The sequence below is a fragment of the Athene noctua genome, chromosome 2, assembly GCF_965140245.1.
Source record: "Athene noctua chromosome 2, bAthNoc1.hap1.1, whole genome shotgun sequence".
Lineage (NCBI taxonomy): Eukaryota > Metazoa > Chordata > Aves > Strigiformes > Strigidae > Athene > Athene noctua.
This window is the reverse complement of record NC_134038.1, coordinates 8659335-8676113: the sequence shown is the minus strand read 5'-3', so window position 1 is coordinate 8676113 and position 16779 is coordinate 8659335. Positions and strand designations below refer to the sequence as shown.

Below are 16779 nucleotides of genomic sequence, written 5' to 3'. Positions count from 1 at the left end.
CAAAAAGATCTGGTACAACTAATACATGTATTTACAAAAAATAAATTAATTAAAACCGAATGTTCTTGCTACCATTACACACTCCTGCTTACAAGGACTGGAAATGGGAGAGTAACAATTATAAAAAAAAAATAAAGAGCAGATGGACACAGACCAAGAAGGGGCAACTCTTCTGATGTTCTGGGCAATGTAGTGAGGGATTCAGGAAATAAGTTTTCAAGGATGTTCACATTGTGAAACCAAGAAAACGCTCTTTGAGTCTTGTCTTGCTGGAGAATAACTTACAAACACTACACACTGAAAGAGTCTCTTCTGCAAAAATTAAGATGAGTGCTCATTTCTGAGGAAAATGTTTCTTCACAAGAAACTCAGTATTTAAATCAAACAAATGTTTAACTTAGAACAAACTTCTTTTTCAGGATCATTTAACATCCTTACTTGATGTACATGCTAACTTAAATAAATAACTATACATCAAGGTAGTTTGTAGTTAAACATTCTCTCTCTCTCCCTGTTCTAGTCCACATACAGATATATTGGGTGAAAAGCAAGTCTATGAACACAGTCCTACAGACCTGTAAATCAAGGGTGGCTGTGATGCTACAATGACACTCATCCTCCAAACCTGCCTTTATATTCAGCACGTGAGCTAGGAGAATAGTCTGTCTATATAAATAATGGACCAAACAGCCTCTGCTAGCAAAATAAACAAAATAACAAATAAATCAGTCTTTATGCTAAGGCACGAGCACAGAAGTGTATTTGTAATGGGGACACAGAGAGTCAAACGGGCAGGAAGTAAAGTAGCCTGTTTTACATTTCCAGTTCCTCCACCTTGCTATGTGCACTGTTCCCACAAAACTGTTTTCTCCGCAGTGTCTGGTCTGTGTTTACTATCCACTATGAACAATATTTCCTGTCTTTTCTAAACATTTGTTAGCCTGTTTTCTAGTTATTCTTCAAACTTAGCACTCTTTGCTCTCACCTTTTCCCCACCTTGTTACTTTTTTTGATCTCTAAGCAGTACAGAACAACTCCAGTATTATGCCATAAAGAAATATCTTCATTAGCTCTGTCAGAAAGACATCCAGACTGGATCACTAGTAACTGAAAAGGACTCAAACTGACGAGGATACACTTCTCCTTGCCATGCTGTGACCAAAGCTTCAGCGTGCATTTTTGCCAATCTCAGATCACACTTCATATTATTACAGGTAAAACTTCCTATTATTAACTCTTTTCTCAGGCATTTGGTGTGTATTACCTTACTATTATATTCCTATGTTCCTCTGCAGCTGTATGTTTTCATAGCTGTTTTCATAGGTGTCAAACAACGAGACTTCTCCCAAATTAGATACCAGAAAAGTTTAACTTTGGTAACAGCTTAGTATACTGACTCCCAGGCAAGAATGAGGTAAAGTAATTTTGGGCTCTAGACACAACCTTTGAAAGATCGCATAGACATGATGCTATCAGAGCCAAGAAGGATTCCTATTTCCCAATTATAATTTAAGACAAACAGGGCTAACTTTACATTTTGGATGTTTAAAAATTATAAACTGAATCCTGATTCAGGCTGGGATTGATTATTGCTATGCTGTCAAAGTGTTTTCTTTTACAAAATCATTCCTATGAACAAAAAATATAAGAATTCTGAAGTCAGAACTGAAATTTTCTTCTTCTCAATACCCAATTCAGGAGCTGGGGGCTTTGAACAGACAGCCTGATCTTGATTTCAACACCATTATAACGTGTAGTCATGATTTAAGATACTTGCAATAAGACTACATGCAACCCAGAACAATAATTTGATAGAAGAACACCTCAAGCATGGTATCCTTTTCGTTTTGTGATGTAGTAGGAAACAATTTTAAAAATATACCAGTCAGATCTAGCTAATACACTGGACATGTTGTGATGTATCTGAACACACAGGTTAGGGGAAGTGCTAAAATATGAAGGTGGCAGCATTACTGATAGATACAACTGGATTCACATAATTTTAAGGATTAAGTGTAAATTGCACTTTTTATGGGTGAAAAGTAAGCAAGAGGAAAGCTGTGGGAGAAAGTTCCCGGGAGGAAATGGGAGTCAAGCTAGCAACTATATAGTGTAAAATTATGAAAGAATTTACTTTTAAAATGTTCTAATAATTTAGGATTTAGAAGAAATTTCTTGGTGCAAATAGAGAAATATAGAGGCAACTTGCAAGGGCTAGCTAAAAATGAGATACGAAGGTAAGAACTGATGAAAAAAATGGATAATTTATGACCTTAGAGAAAAAGAAAAGAACCCTCATAACAGCATAAAAATCAGAACAACTACAATATATGTTTTTACGGAAAATAATGGAACCAAGCTGCTAAGCAAGGACCCGGTGAGGCCATTAAAGAACAAGAGGGGAAATCCAGTGACAGATGATGCTGATATATTGCTGACACTCTGAATGAATTTTTTGTCTCAAAACTCACAAGAGAAGCTGAAGGTCACAAAAGAAAGTGTGGAATAAATTTTCCAGTAGAAAAATGAAATTTAAACATGTCTTAAGATCACTTCAAGGTTAACAATTAGGAACTCAGCATAATTAAAACCTGACAAAGTCACAGGTACAAATGAGTGATATCCCCATAGAAAGCATTGAAATGTTGAAGAAAAAAGAAAAGCTGACAATTCTGAATAGGAGAGGATTACACTCATGTTAATAACATTTAAAGACTTCTTTCCCTCAAATTAAAAATTAGTATGGATGTAATGCTGAAGCAATCATCTGCTGGGAAGAACAGAACGGCATACTAAAGCTGTATGACAGATCAAACAGACTTTTCTACACCAATTTCTACAGAAAATTAAAAGAGAAAAATGGAATGAGAGAAATTTAAAAGAGAAAAAATAATCATCATCATCATCATCTACAGACGTCCTTTGGTTCTTGCTCTAGTTCCATAAAGCCCACTAAAGGTAACTCAGCAGTCAGGTGCACCGCCCCCTGACCCTCCCCTGGGAATCACAGAACCACAGAATTGTCTAGATTACAAAGGACCTTGAAGATCATCCAATCCAACCATTAACCTCACACTGACAGTTCCCAACTACACCAGATCACTCAGCGCTATGTTGACCCGACTCTTAAACACCTCCAGGGATGGGGACTCCACCACCTCCCTGGGCAGCCCATTCCAACGCCCAACAACCCCTTCTGGAAAGAAATGCTTCCTAATAGCCAGTCTGAATCTTCCCTGGTGCAACTTGAGGCCATTCCCTCTTGTCCTATCGCTTGTTACTTGGTTAAAGAGACTCATCCCCAGGTCTCTGCACCCTCTTTCAGGGAGCTGTAGAGGGCGATGAGGTCTCCCCCCAGCCTCCTCTTCTCCAGACTAAACCCCCCCAGTTCCCTCAGCCACTCCCCGTACGACCTGTGCTCCAGACCCTGCACCAGCTCCGTTGCCCTTCTCTGGACACGCTCGAGTAATTCAATGGCCTTTTTGTAGTGAGGGGCCCAAAACTGAACACAGGAATCGAGGGGCGGCCTCACCAGTGCCGAGTACAGGGCTCAGATCCCTTCCCTGTCCCTGCTGGCCACGCTATTGCTGACACAAGCCAGGATGCCATTGGCCTTCTTGGCCCCCTGGGCACACTGCTGGCTCCTGTTCAGCCAGCTGTCAATCACCCCCCAGGTCCCTCTCTGACTGGCAGCTCTCCAGCCACTCCTCCCCAAGCCTGTAGCCCTGCTGGGGGTTGTTGTGGCCCAAGGGCAGCCCCCGGCATTTGCCCTTAGTGAAACTCCTCCAGTTGGGCTCAGCCCATGGCTCCAGCCTGCCCAGGTCTCTCTGCAGAGCCTCCCTACCCTCGAGCAGATCAACACTCCCACCCAACTGGGTGTCATCTGCAAACTGACTGAGCGTGCACTCGATCCCCTCGTCTAGATCATCAATAACGATGTTAAACAGGAGTGGCCCCAACACCCAGCCCTGGGGGACACCACTCCTGACTGGCCGCCAGCTGGATTTAACTCTGTTCACCACAACTCTTTGGGCCCGGCCATCCAGACAGTTTTTTACCCAGCAAAGCGTGTGCCCATCCAAGCCATGCACAGCCAGGTTCACCAGGAGAATGCTGTGGGAAATGGTGTCAAAGGCCTTACTAAAGTCAAGGTAAACAACATCCACAGCCTTTCCCTCATCCAATAAGCAGGTCGCCCTGTCACAGAAGGAGATCAGGTTTGTCAGGCAGGACCTGCCTTTCATAACCCCATGCTGACTGGGCCTGAGCATCTGGTTGTCCCTCGTGTTGTGTGATGGTGCTCAGGATGAGCTGCTCCATCAGCTTCCCGGGCACCAAAGTCAAGCTGACAGGCCTGTAATTTCCTGGATCATCCTTCCAACCCTTCTTATAGATGGGCATCACACTGGCCGATTTCCAATCTGTTGGGACCTCCCTGGTCAGCCAGGACTGCTGGTAAATGATGGAAAGTGGCCTGGCGAGACGCTTGGGAAATAACAGATCTGCACAGTTTTGTACACACAGAGTGAAAAGTCACTGAGTCTACCAGAGAAAGAAATGAGTAGGCATTCCAGTACATGCAAGAAACGTGTTAACAGACAAACGGTGCTTCGAGCATCAAAGTAAGGCATTAGTAAAACCCAGCATAAACAAGACCACTCAGCTTGAAATGTACTTAAATTCTTCACTAATTTTGCTTCTGTGCAACTTCAAGTTAGGGGAAAAAAGGTGCTTTATATAAACAAGATTCTAAAGGTGGGAAGGGGTAGAAAATACAAAAGCAGGGAAGAGATTCTGTGCTCTGATAATTTAGTATTTGACTTGATATAGGAGTCAATCTTGTAACAGTTTGACTACAGACCAGTGACAGTCATTGATGTATACAAGGAAAGGGAAAAGTGATCAATGCTTAGGAGCTTATAAACTCAAAAGTCTATAAATATAGATTAAAAAGTGAGGGAGAAAATTGTTTTGGAATATAAACATTTACTTACAAAAAGCTATCAGCAAATTCAGATGGTCTAATAAGGAAGATGATTGATCTTAAAATTAATCAGACATTGATCAGATTTAATACTTGGAGAGGAAGAATCACTGAATTAATTATGTATTTTTAAAGTTTAACATTCAAATATCAAAACACAGTTTCTCCTTGGCAGCTGATACTTCAACAGTCACTTTCTCCTACACTTTTAGTAGAAGGGCCTCAGAAGATGGATTTTTAAGGGAAGAACACATTTCAGTAATATTGACAGACAGCACAGACAAACACCAAAGGCTAATACTGCATTCAACCCTTAAACATGTCATATGTACAGCACAGCATGCATGTTGGCAGCCACTCTACTGTTAAAGTTGTTTTGAAACTTGCATATAATAGGACTAAAATGTTTCTTCTCTTTAATAACTGAATTTGGTCTTCAAATCTGTATCTGTTACTCTTCAAAAAACCCAAAAACTCCTGCACGGTTTCTAATCAAAATATCTGTTAAGTATTGCAAAGGAACATCTCAAAATGCTTTGTCTTGAAACTTGCCTTATCTCCCTGACATCTGGGCAGCAAGTTTAGGAACTATCCAAATACTGCCTTCAGAGACTACAGGCTTCCCACTGCTATGGAGCCCTCATGAATTCAACATTCACAACACTACAAATAAATACTAAACTCAATAGTTACTTCTACCACTCGATCAGTTTGGGTTCATTTATATAAAAGGAGTTACTTAAATTCTTCAGGAATTTAAGACTTCTCATGTACTTTCCTTCCCTCACCTATCAACCATATTGAGCACAGAGACCCCAGTGAAGCAATGAACAGAATGTAAAGAGGGATAAGCTGAGAGGTATGATGAAACAGGAGAACAAGGGGGGCTTGGAGAACACTGTGAGGAGAAATGTAAAATGACATCAACAAAGTTAGCAGGCACCTGTGAGGAAGAAATACTGAGCAAAAGTCTTGATGTTTGCACTCAATAGCCACCTCACATTGGAAATTATTTCCTTTTACTTGCTGATTTTGTGTAGCTGATTTTGTGTATCTTATTCTTAATTTCTGAAGTGCTTTAGTAATATTGTACACTGCAAATAATTTTAGCCAAAACTGTGCAGTACCAAACTTCATGAAAAATGTATACACATTAAAATTACTTCTCCTATATCTTACAATGTTTGTCTCATTTTAAGAGGAACTGTATTGCATACCACAAATTACGTTATATAATTATCAGCTGAGTCCACCATTTTTCTGTAAAGTGAATTTGTGCAAAAGCATGAAATTAACTATCAATCATATACTTTTTTTTTTTTCCTTATATTGACCTGTATCTTCCCGTCTTGCAAGATTTCTGTGGTAACAAGAAAATTAAACACAGATTTTTTTTCAACCAACTACAACTCAACTGAATTTTTCTTTATTTATCGCAAATGTGGGTGCCCACACTGATTTTTCTCTCACACAAGCAACTGCTGTAAGGAGCAGCTCTTCTTGGAGCTGTTACGTGCCTGCAGCTCACTTGTCTTGAAACCCTCACTAGAAAGGCAGTGTGAACTCAGGCTGAGGAGAAGTCTCATTTGTCCCCAGGGTACATGACTTTAGACCCCACAAGTCTGTCAAATTTCAGCCACAGGACAGCACGGCAAAGACTAACAACAATGGTTCATCTTTGGGTATGGTCCTACAGCGCTACAGTTGTAGAGCACACACAGTTCTGAAACACCCCTTCAGGCTCTTCTGTATCTGGATGAACGATGTGTCAAGGACCTCCCGGTTCTTTTAGATGACAATGGAACAAAATGCACATGCACAGTGCAGGCATGTTATTTTAAAAAGCCTGAAAACACCTGCTAGAAAAATGCTGTATTTTCACACACACACACACACACGTACATATATATGTGTATTGTACATGCAAAAATGTATGCCTTTTTATATGTATAAGCATATATGTGTCTATATGTATAAACATGTATGTGTGGGGGCATATAAACACATATATATACAATATGTAGCAAAAAATTAGTTTAGGAAAAACTCTATACATGTCTTGCATGGTCATTCAAAAGTTAACCCTTGCAAAATAAGACTAATTTCACAATAAATAGATGAAAATTAAATACAGCTGTTTTAAAGAAGAAAAGAGCTCTTACCTGCTTTACCACTGTTACAGTGCCAGGTGCCATGGTAACTACAGAAGCAACTGCAGTGGCATCATGGGTTTCTGAACCCAACTCAATGATTTGCTGGAGGATGTTTACAGCTGTTGGATCCAGTCTTTCACCTTATCATAAAGACAATAACCGTAAGATCATTACAGTAAACCAGCTCTCAGAGTATGTGTATCTAAGTGTTCCAGACACTCTTTCCCCTCCTGCCTTAACCCTGACTCACAGCACTGTTTATAAATTTCAAATAGCTTAATAACATGACACTTCAGTAACAGATCTATGTCAGGAAAGTATTCACAAAACAAATTTGCCTGAGGAATGCACGAATCACCAAGTGAAGCCACACTGATCATATTTACGTCTATTTGAAAGAGATCTAAAAGAATACATTGAATAAATAAACAATACATACAACTCATAGCAGTAACTGTAAATTAGGAAGCTGCGAGACTTTACAAACCCAAACGTGTTATTTGCCAGACATTCAGATTAACCAGAACCTTATACCTCTACTTATAACTCTATACCTATAACCACAACGGCTATTTGGTATATTACAGACCTCTGTTTCCCATCTGTCTGGCCATCTGCAATACCCCTCAACCTAGAAGAAGTACTGTTATCACTAACATGCTGAAGGGAAAAGTTAATTCCTTGAAACAGTTTATGCTTATCATTATATAAGCATGGGATCAGAACATGTTTTCCCTTTTTAAAAAAATCTTGATGTATGTAGCTCTGCTAAAGGAAAGGCAAGTTTACAAAAAAGCCCCCACATATAACTGTACTCTCCCTTCTCCCAAAGTGGGAAAAGGAAAGATATGGATGTTGGAAAATGCTTTTTGTTATGCAGGAATATGAATTCCCCTCCTGTGGCCCACCATTCCCACAATCCCAGTGTCAGCATGAGAGAGATGTCAGAAAGGGAACAAAACTGTCAAGGTCACATTATAGCTGTCTTCTAATTGCTATAATCACTGTGGGAACTAGGAAAGAGACAGTAAATACAATAAAACTCATCTTTTAACCCCAAACCCTTTCAAACTGAGTTTGATACTGTGATGGGAATCTAGGTCAGATAATTTAATTTCAAACAGAATGTAGTTATATTTTATTATCTATGTAAGATAAAAGTTTATCCGATTACTGAAAAATGTTTGCTTGCTTTAGTTTTTTTTTCTATATAACTGCCTTTAGACAAGATAGTACTGTTTTTCACACCTAGAGGGAATATGCTGGAAGAGTATCTGAAGATGGAGGCACTAAAAAGCAAATCATTCTACTCTGAAAACTACAACCTCATGCTCAAAATCAAAACTGTTGTATACAGCATATTCCATGATCATGTTTATTTAAACTCAAATATAAAAAAGCTTAAGAAAAGTTCTCAAGAGGATTTTACCCATTCAGAATTCCCAGTTATTACAATATACGAATATATAGTAATTGTCAGTAACATAATTTAATTGCAACATGCTTGGAAACTCCATTAAAGGTGGGAGTTTTTGAAATGTACCTGTATTCTGAACTATAAAGACCACAGTGGTAGACAACTGCAAAATGCTATCTTCTGATAACCAATATATTTATTTATATATATAAAAGCATACACATATGAACTCCTAATTAGACTCTGATGTTTTAACACTCAGAAACCTGGACATTTTTAGTTTTCTTCCAGTTTTTGTTATTTCACACTTAGCAATCATTATCTAATCTCACTCTTGTTCTTCCTCAATCTGATACAGAGTAGCTTACTTAGTTTTGTGTACCATCAGAATTAAGTTTGTTAGTACTCTCTTGGGAACATGGTAAATGAGCTATTCTGTGTCACTTCTGCAGTCTGGCTGACTTAAGCAGGGAGAAAAATAATAGCTAGAGAATTGCCATTAGATACACACCATCTACTCTGCCAAGATAGCTGATTTCACAATATGTTTAATAATACAGCCAGGAAATTCCACATACCTAACAACAAAAGTGCAAAACGGTGTGGTAAGCATTAAAGACTTAAAGATATAGAATTTCATAAAGAATGGCAATCTCTCATTATTTATCCTCAAAGATAAATATAACCCCTCAGAAGTAAGCTCTGGATGACAAATTTCATAATTTTAATAGTTTTCCAGGAGATCATATATTGCCCATTATACTCAAAAGAATTAGGTATTTATGAAAAAAGATAGATTTTGTGTTCCAACCTAAAACAAGGTAACTTACCATTCTCAGAAGTGTATCTAAGGTTCTGTAATGCAGCTACAGCACCTTGACTGCCTTGAACATCTTCTCCAGCCTCCGTGATATGGAGATACTGAGTGGATGCTTCTTCAGAAACTTCAGCAGTTAACTTGAAAACAAAACCCAGCCAAGGCATGAATAATCTCACTCTCATTTTAGCAATTTAGAGGACAATGGAAATTCTGAGTTTAAAGGAATGAGTTTTGAACAATAAATATTGTAACAAAGTTATAGAAATACCGGCTGAAGCAGAATTCAGGGAGAACGTTACATGGGAGTCAGGACATCATTCCATAGCATTCTTTCAGATTCTACTTCAAAAGTTGTTTTAAGCATGCTAAATTATCTTCATTTCATTTTTGTTGCATAGTTATTTTAGAACTAAGAATGGACTTCTATTGTATCAGGGTCTAGTGAAGACTTTTTAGGGGCAAAACTAGTTTAGAACATGGATATCCTTGCAGAATGGTAAAATGCCTCTGAACTTCGAAAATGGCATTTTGTTTTACAAGAATTTTCCTTTCCCTAACTATGTTTTTTCAAGACAAGATGTCAATATGTAGTCCTGCTCTGATGGGACTTGTTTATTTATAGCTCTTTCAGCAGCAGAGCCATGCTTGCATCCTGGATGTCCTCTTACTTCTTCAGGTTTGGACATCTACTGGGAGAGTGCACAGAGAACTGTTTGTGAAATGCATGTGGACACAAGACTTTGAAGGACTACATTTTAAAATGCTTGCCCTGTCTATCTTTGAATAACTGTCCATTTAGAACCGACTCTGATTTTTTTCAAGGACTTAACATTCTATCTGTGAATACTCAAAAACTGTTAAAGAACAACTGCAGGATGGCTCTCCAAATCAGGCATTAGATTTGTAACAGGGGCTAGACTGCCTGAAATTTAGCAGAACAGATCTTAAACTGTGGAGGTCAGCCAGCTGCAGTTGACTTCCAGTTTCTTCCTCTCACTGGACACCAACAGCCTGCTCAGGCAGTGGAAAAAAGACACTGCTAGCCAACTGTCATTTTTTAATAAAAGCATCTAGAGGGTTCTGTGGTTTTCCCATAACTTCTGCATCTACAGCCACCTCTGCTGTTTTCATTTTAGAACAAATTGCTATGCACATGACAGCAGATAAAAGCTTGAAATGGTAAACTCTCTCAAGATAGCTGCCCTACCCCATTCCAAAACGAGAAAATTCAGGTTGTTGGTTTGTTTTGTCCTACTTCAGCTTCTTAGGTCTAATTTAATTTTTTAACGTCTCATATTAGTGATACTGTGATTTCCTATACACTGTGGAATGATGCTGAACACACAGAACAAATGATAAAAGACTTACTCTGTATAACAATACCATTTTTTTAGCTGTCAATTTACAAATTTGGTTTTCTAGGTTCTAACCTTTTCTGGACCAAGACATAAGCTCTTTTCATTAATTGCAAGTTTGCAGCTTTGCATATCTTGCGGTTAATACCAGTGAACATTTGGCATATAACAAAATGTAGCAAGTTTTTCAATTTCACGGGTTTTTGCTAAAACTTTCACCCTTCCTGCTGCAAATAGAGGACTAGAGGCCTAAACTGCAGAAATAAGCACTTACAAGGCTGTTAATCCTACCAGATATTAGAGCAGTCAAGCTTAACAGTTACAGCAACGTATGAATTCAAAAAGGAGATGAGATCACATATCTCCTGATCTTATGTAAAGTCAAGAACATGTTTCTGAATACTTCTTATTCTTTGCTTTACCTCCCACTTGGTGTCCCCATCATGTTCTATCTTCATTCCATGACTGTTTTTAAGATGTCTGTTGAACTCCCATTTTGTACCATACACAAAGCTGCAAACAGGACATTTAATGCCACCTGTAAGGAAACACAAATAAATTGCTTGAGTTATTTTCATATAAATTATTTCTCAAGGTAGTAAGGACCCATTTGCTTTGACCCCATCTCAATCAAGCCACATAACTATAATTTAAAAGTTATTCCCTTAGCCATTTGTCCAACATGAAAAAAGAGAGAGAAAAAAAAATTGCACTCTCACAATGCTTAAAGGGCAATTTGGGATAATGGTAATGGATTGAGTCTGGAACAACTCATGTATCTGGGAAGCTATAGCAATCCTGCTCCCTGCCTGCATGCCTCCCTTTGGTGGATGGGAAGTTGCAGAACTGCTGTTCCCAACTTTCTCCCCCTCTCCAACCCTCTCCCTGGGAAACCCCTATCACAGACCAGTTAGAAAGAAAGAGCAGGAACAGACAACTATTTGCATTAGTCTCAGATACAGCGCCATATCTGCAGTTAGGTCCATGTAAGAAGTACAGGCTTAATCTCTCAGGAGATAGATGTTAAGGGAGACTATTTTGCCCTGTAAATACTCTTTTATTTTAAAACAGAGAGATTCTTAACGCCTATTTTTAATGCCTACTCCATTACATATCACTGCAGCTCCAAATCTAAATTGTATGTCTAGTCCAAAAACCTACAAGACTCAAGTTTCTGATAAGCTTTAACTCTTGGTTCTCTGGTGTCTTGCAAAGCCGTGGTGTGCCAGCCTTCAGGACACAATGCCATCCCATAGTGCACTGTACTCTTCCAGTAAGTGCTGAGATTCTGTTTAAGTGCTTATGAACAACACTGAGATCTTAATATTTAAAATACACAGTAGTGGCATGATTTAATAATTTTTGAAAAATGTATCTTCTCTAAGACAGCTGTTCTAGTTTTCCCAAGTTTCAAACAAACTTGATTAAAGTTTTTTGGCTCATTATCAAAGCAAACTAGGAAGAGTTAACAATGTCATGTCATCTTCACCCAGCTAGCTTTGCTTTGGAGTTTCTACTGTTTATGTTAACATACAAAGCTGCAAACCTAAGTTTTCTGTCTATCTACAAAATGATGCACAGCGTGAATTTAACACTATGTTAACTGTCTGAATATGCAGCATTACAGGTAAAAACCAGCACAGTGAAATCATCGGCACCCGATTTTCTACACTCGATTAAACAGCTTTGACTTCTTTTTCTTATGGAAGTCATTTGGTCAAATGCCAGATCTCAGCTGCTTGTAATTATGCAAATAATATTTCTCTTTCTTTCTCCTATTGACTAAAGCAGAAAAAAAAAAAAATAATCTGCACATGATAAACCATGACCAGAACTCACTCTAACAGATCTAATGGCTAGGAGAGTGTGTTATGCCACTTCAGGAACTATGCCACAGGATGACTGACTCCACATTATCGTGGCAAATTATGACTCTTACCCATCATGTTCAAATGCTTCAAATATACTCTCATAAACTATTTATAAGTCGAGTCCCCACTGCACATAGTCTTTTATGAATAACGAGATTAGACAAAGCATTCTGTTTTACAGTAATGGAAACCTACCATATGGTAGTCTACCAGGCAAAAAGAAAGATTTTTTTTATTTTGAGAAAACAGAATATAACTACACCCAGTCGCTCGGGTTTTCACTGACACTTATTATTCCTATGCAATTTTTCCTCTTTGCTCTCCATCTATTTTAAGTCTTCACCAAACTTCACTATTATAGCAGATGCTCAGTACTCCATCTGTAGACAAAACTGAAACAGTTTCCCTGTTAAGGGAAACTCAAAAGTTCACAAAAGGAAAATACCTTTGTTCAGATTAGGGTAAAGATATTATCAGTTACAGAAAATGAAATTAGATATTCCTTTCACACCACTGTGCAGTATTAGGAAAAACCTGCCATTGTGAAAGAGAGGACACTTCTCTACATTTCTTTGATACTGAAACTATTATAATAATACACCTGATAAATTAAAGCTGTAACTTTTGTCATTATGACTTTAATTAAAGAACAAATAACGGAAGAACAGAATGAAACTGGTAATATATAACCCCATGTCAGTGACTTGATAAGAAAGCTCAGGAAAATTAATTTCCAGACAATTCTTTAAAGTATATGGGTAACATACAAAGTAAATGAATTGCACACCTTATCTACTTGCAATACCAAAACTGATGTTTGCAACAAAATAATGCACACAAATATACAGCTCCACAACTATTTTCCATCAAGGCACTGACATGTGCTCTCCAAACAATTTACTTATTGGCCCAAAATCTCCATAAGGCAACTATTATTTTATGTTAAAAGAAAGCACGTGATGATAGCAGTATAATAGAATATAGAGACCACAACTGGATCATCGTGTATGTACTGCACAAGATGCTGCACAAACACAAACAGAAAATGTCTCTCCCAGAGGGCGTAGGAATACATGAGCAGAACAATGGATGGCAGGGAGTATCAGTGAAAAGAAACAATTTTGGGAGAAAGTTTATGTGACTTGCCCAGCACAAAGCAAATGAACCTAAGAAAGGAAGCTATCAAATGAGCAAGCAGGTAAGGTCTTGCAAAAAACTAGTGGGCAATGCGTATGTAATACTCTTGTCCCCTATGCAGAATACATCTAATTCTTATAGTATCTATTTTCCTCTATTACTTTAAAATACTAAAATAAATGTCAGATCACAGACTTCTATTGAAGCAAACAAAAATCTCCCCAACCCCCTAAGCATTTCTCTGATCCTGGCTGATCCTGATTTCTGATACAAGCCCAGAAATGAAATACTGCTCTCTACCCCTGGCAATGCACTTACTCAGATGAACATGTTCCCTCTTCTGTTCTATGAATCATTCATTTATTTATTCTAGGAATCCTGAGTAGAGTCCAGCAGTCTACATTCGTATCAACATTTTCAATTAAGATTATTTGCAAAGTCTGCAATGCAGTCAAAAACCAGTTGAGAGCAGAGAAGAAAAGATGAGCAAGTATGAGGCAATTCACTCTGGGCTCAGTGGGTAATGTAGAACAAGCAGAAAACAATACGAATAGATACAGACAGCTTTTATCATACATTAATCTTTGTTAGTTTCCCTTCTCGCTTTTTTCCCAAACCCTTTTGCCTGCTGGTTCTCCCATCTTTTCCTTTTCATCTCTAGTCCTCCAGTTTCAAAGGACTTGTTTAATATCAGGTCTGAAGGGTCTTCTTCCCTCTTATGAATACATGAATAATTTTCCAAAATTGCTTTTCAGATCTATGAATGAGGTAAATTGAAACATTAGACAGAGGCTAGCCAGACAGCAAGTTGCAACTGCTGGCCCAAGCAGCTCAGAAACACATACCTTGTCATGCTGCATAGTGTGTCCAGAGGATCTGTTTCTGCTGTGTGTCCCAGATACAGATCTTCTGATTCCAAAATCAGGAACATTTTCATTAACTTCAATAGGACTCATGTTTATCAACTCAAAATGCAAATCCTAATTAATTAAAGTCTCCCACAAGGAACAACGTTGGGGTTTTTTTTGGTTTTTTTTTTTTCCCACTGAGATACCAAAACACTGAGACAAACTGATGTTTCTACAGTGTGATAAAAAATATGCAGGTCTTGTTTTATTTTGAGCCCATGTGTAAGATCCATGTGATGCATCAAAGAGCAAAGGAGGTTGCATGTGAGAAAAGTGCACCTATTGACACGGCTTTGTTCGTGGCAGAGTCCTGAGAAGAGGCACTGACTTCACACCTACTACATGGATTTGAAGCCCCTTTACTGTTCTAAAACTCCATACAGCAGGTGAACACATGGAAAGCAGGCACAGCACTAGTGGCAGCACAGGAACTATAAATGCTGTGTAAGGAAGGGAAGAGACAGAAGGATACAGAGTCAGAGATGGAAAGAACAGACTAGACTATTTCAGTTGGAAAGGACCTACAGTGATCATCTAGTCCAACTGCCTGAACAACTTCAGGGCTGACCAAAAGTTAAAGCATGTCATTAAGGGCATTGTCCAAATGCTTCTTAAACACTGACAGGCTTGGGGCATGGACCACCTCTCTAGGAAGCCTCTTCCAGGGTTTGACCACCCTCTCAGTAAAGAAACGCTTCCTAATGTCCAGTCTGAGCCTCCCTGGTGCAGCTTTGATCCATTCCCACATGTCCTGTCACTGGATCCCAGGGAGAAGAGCTCAGCGCATCCCTCTCCCCTTCCCCTCCTCAGGAGGCTGGAGAGAGCAATGAGGTTCCCCCTCAGCCTCCTTCTCTCCAAACGAGACAAGCCCAAAGCCCTCAGCCGCCCCTCACAGGACATCCCTTCCAGCCCTGTCACCAGCTTTGTTGCCCTCCTCCGGATGCATTCACGGACCTTCACACCCTTCTTGCACCGTGGGGCCCAGCGCTGCACCCAGTGTTCAAGGTGAGGCCGCACCAACGCTGGGTACAGCAGGATCATCACCTCTCTTGACCAGGCGGTTTCGCTGTGTTTGACCCACCCCAGGGTGCGGTTTGCTCTCTGGGCTGCCAGGGCACACTGCTGGCTCACACTGAGCCTGCTGCCCACTGGCACCCCCGGGTCCCTTGCTGCAGGGCTGCTCTCCAGCCACTCCTCTCCCAGTTTAGACTTGTGCCCAGTGTCACTGCACCCTAGGTGCAGAACCCAGCATTTGCACTTGTTGAATTTCATCCCATTAAGCATTGCCCAATGCTCCAAAGTGGGGGGCAAAGCATGTCCACCACAGAAAAAAATCAAAGGCTGCTCCCTCTCGTCTCACTCTCATGTTTTCACTCTCAGACTACTCCTCCTTTCTCAACAACTTTACAGGTTTTTGTTGCAGTGGAAAAGAATTAGTTTCAGAAGGGCATTGAACTGACTCCCAAAGGGGAAGGAGAACCTAACTAGCATACGATTCCTACGATTAATTTGTTCAAAACATTATCAATATGATCCTTAATTTCATATTAACAGAATTCAATCTCAGGTACCTGTTCCTACGAGTGGCTATAGACAAATAATTCTTTGCAGTGCTCAGATATTTGGAAAGTTAAACAAAGCTCCCCATAGTGCACATTTCTTCCTTCACCAGCATAACTACAGAATAGAGGTTTGTTTACGGACCAAGTAAATATTACATCTTTAAAATAACTGCAGGTTCTCCTGACAACTTTCACTCTCTGTGAAAATAATCATAAAATTCTACTATACATTCCTGCCCGGAAATTTATTGACAAAGATCTACTTCTTAAATTATGTCTGTTTTTTTGAGAAAAAGGACACAAAGAAATGTCATATAAAATTAACATAGGTTCAAACTCCTTAATGTAGTTAATGATTTCTCCAATTTATTGCGAGTTTAAAGGTCTAAGTCTCAGACTTTCTCTGTGTCACGATTTCAGTGTTATTTTAACATGGATTAATACCCTCAATAGATAAATGTTCTCTGTTAGATGAATAATTTGGAAATACTAATTAGAAATATTGTCATCTTAGAAGAATTATTTTTAATTAATTATAAATAAATTTATATTATAAATTATATATTAATTAT

At 39.0% G+C, this 16779-nt stretch overlaps 1 protein-coding gene across 2 annotated transcripts in view; it reads right to left on the bottom strand.

The window, feature by feature from the left end:
- The window catches only part of ZFAT (zinc finger and AT-hook domain containing), a 106391-nt gene that overhangs the window by 11405 nt on the left and 78207 nt on the right, over positions 1–16779 (bottom strand). Inside the window, exons 15-17 of one of the 2 annotated variants that reach the window (XM_074898396.1) lie at positions 11152–11267; positions 9385–9511; positions 7147–7277 (exon numbers count right to left, since the gene is read on the bottom strand). In XM_074898396.1, coding sequence (XP_074754497.1) covers positions 7147–7277; positions 9385–9511; positions 11152–11267 — 374 coding nt within the window. The remainder of the gene's footprint in view (positions 1–7146; positions 7278–9384; positions 9512–11151; positions 11268–16779) is intronic. The other variant, XM_074898397.1, reaches the window with a different exon arrangement.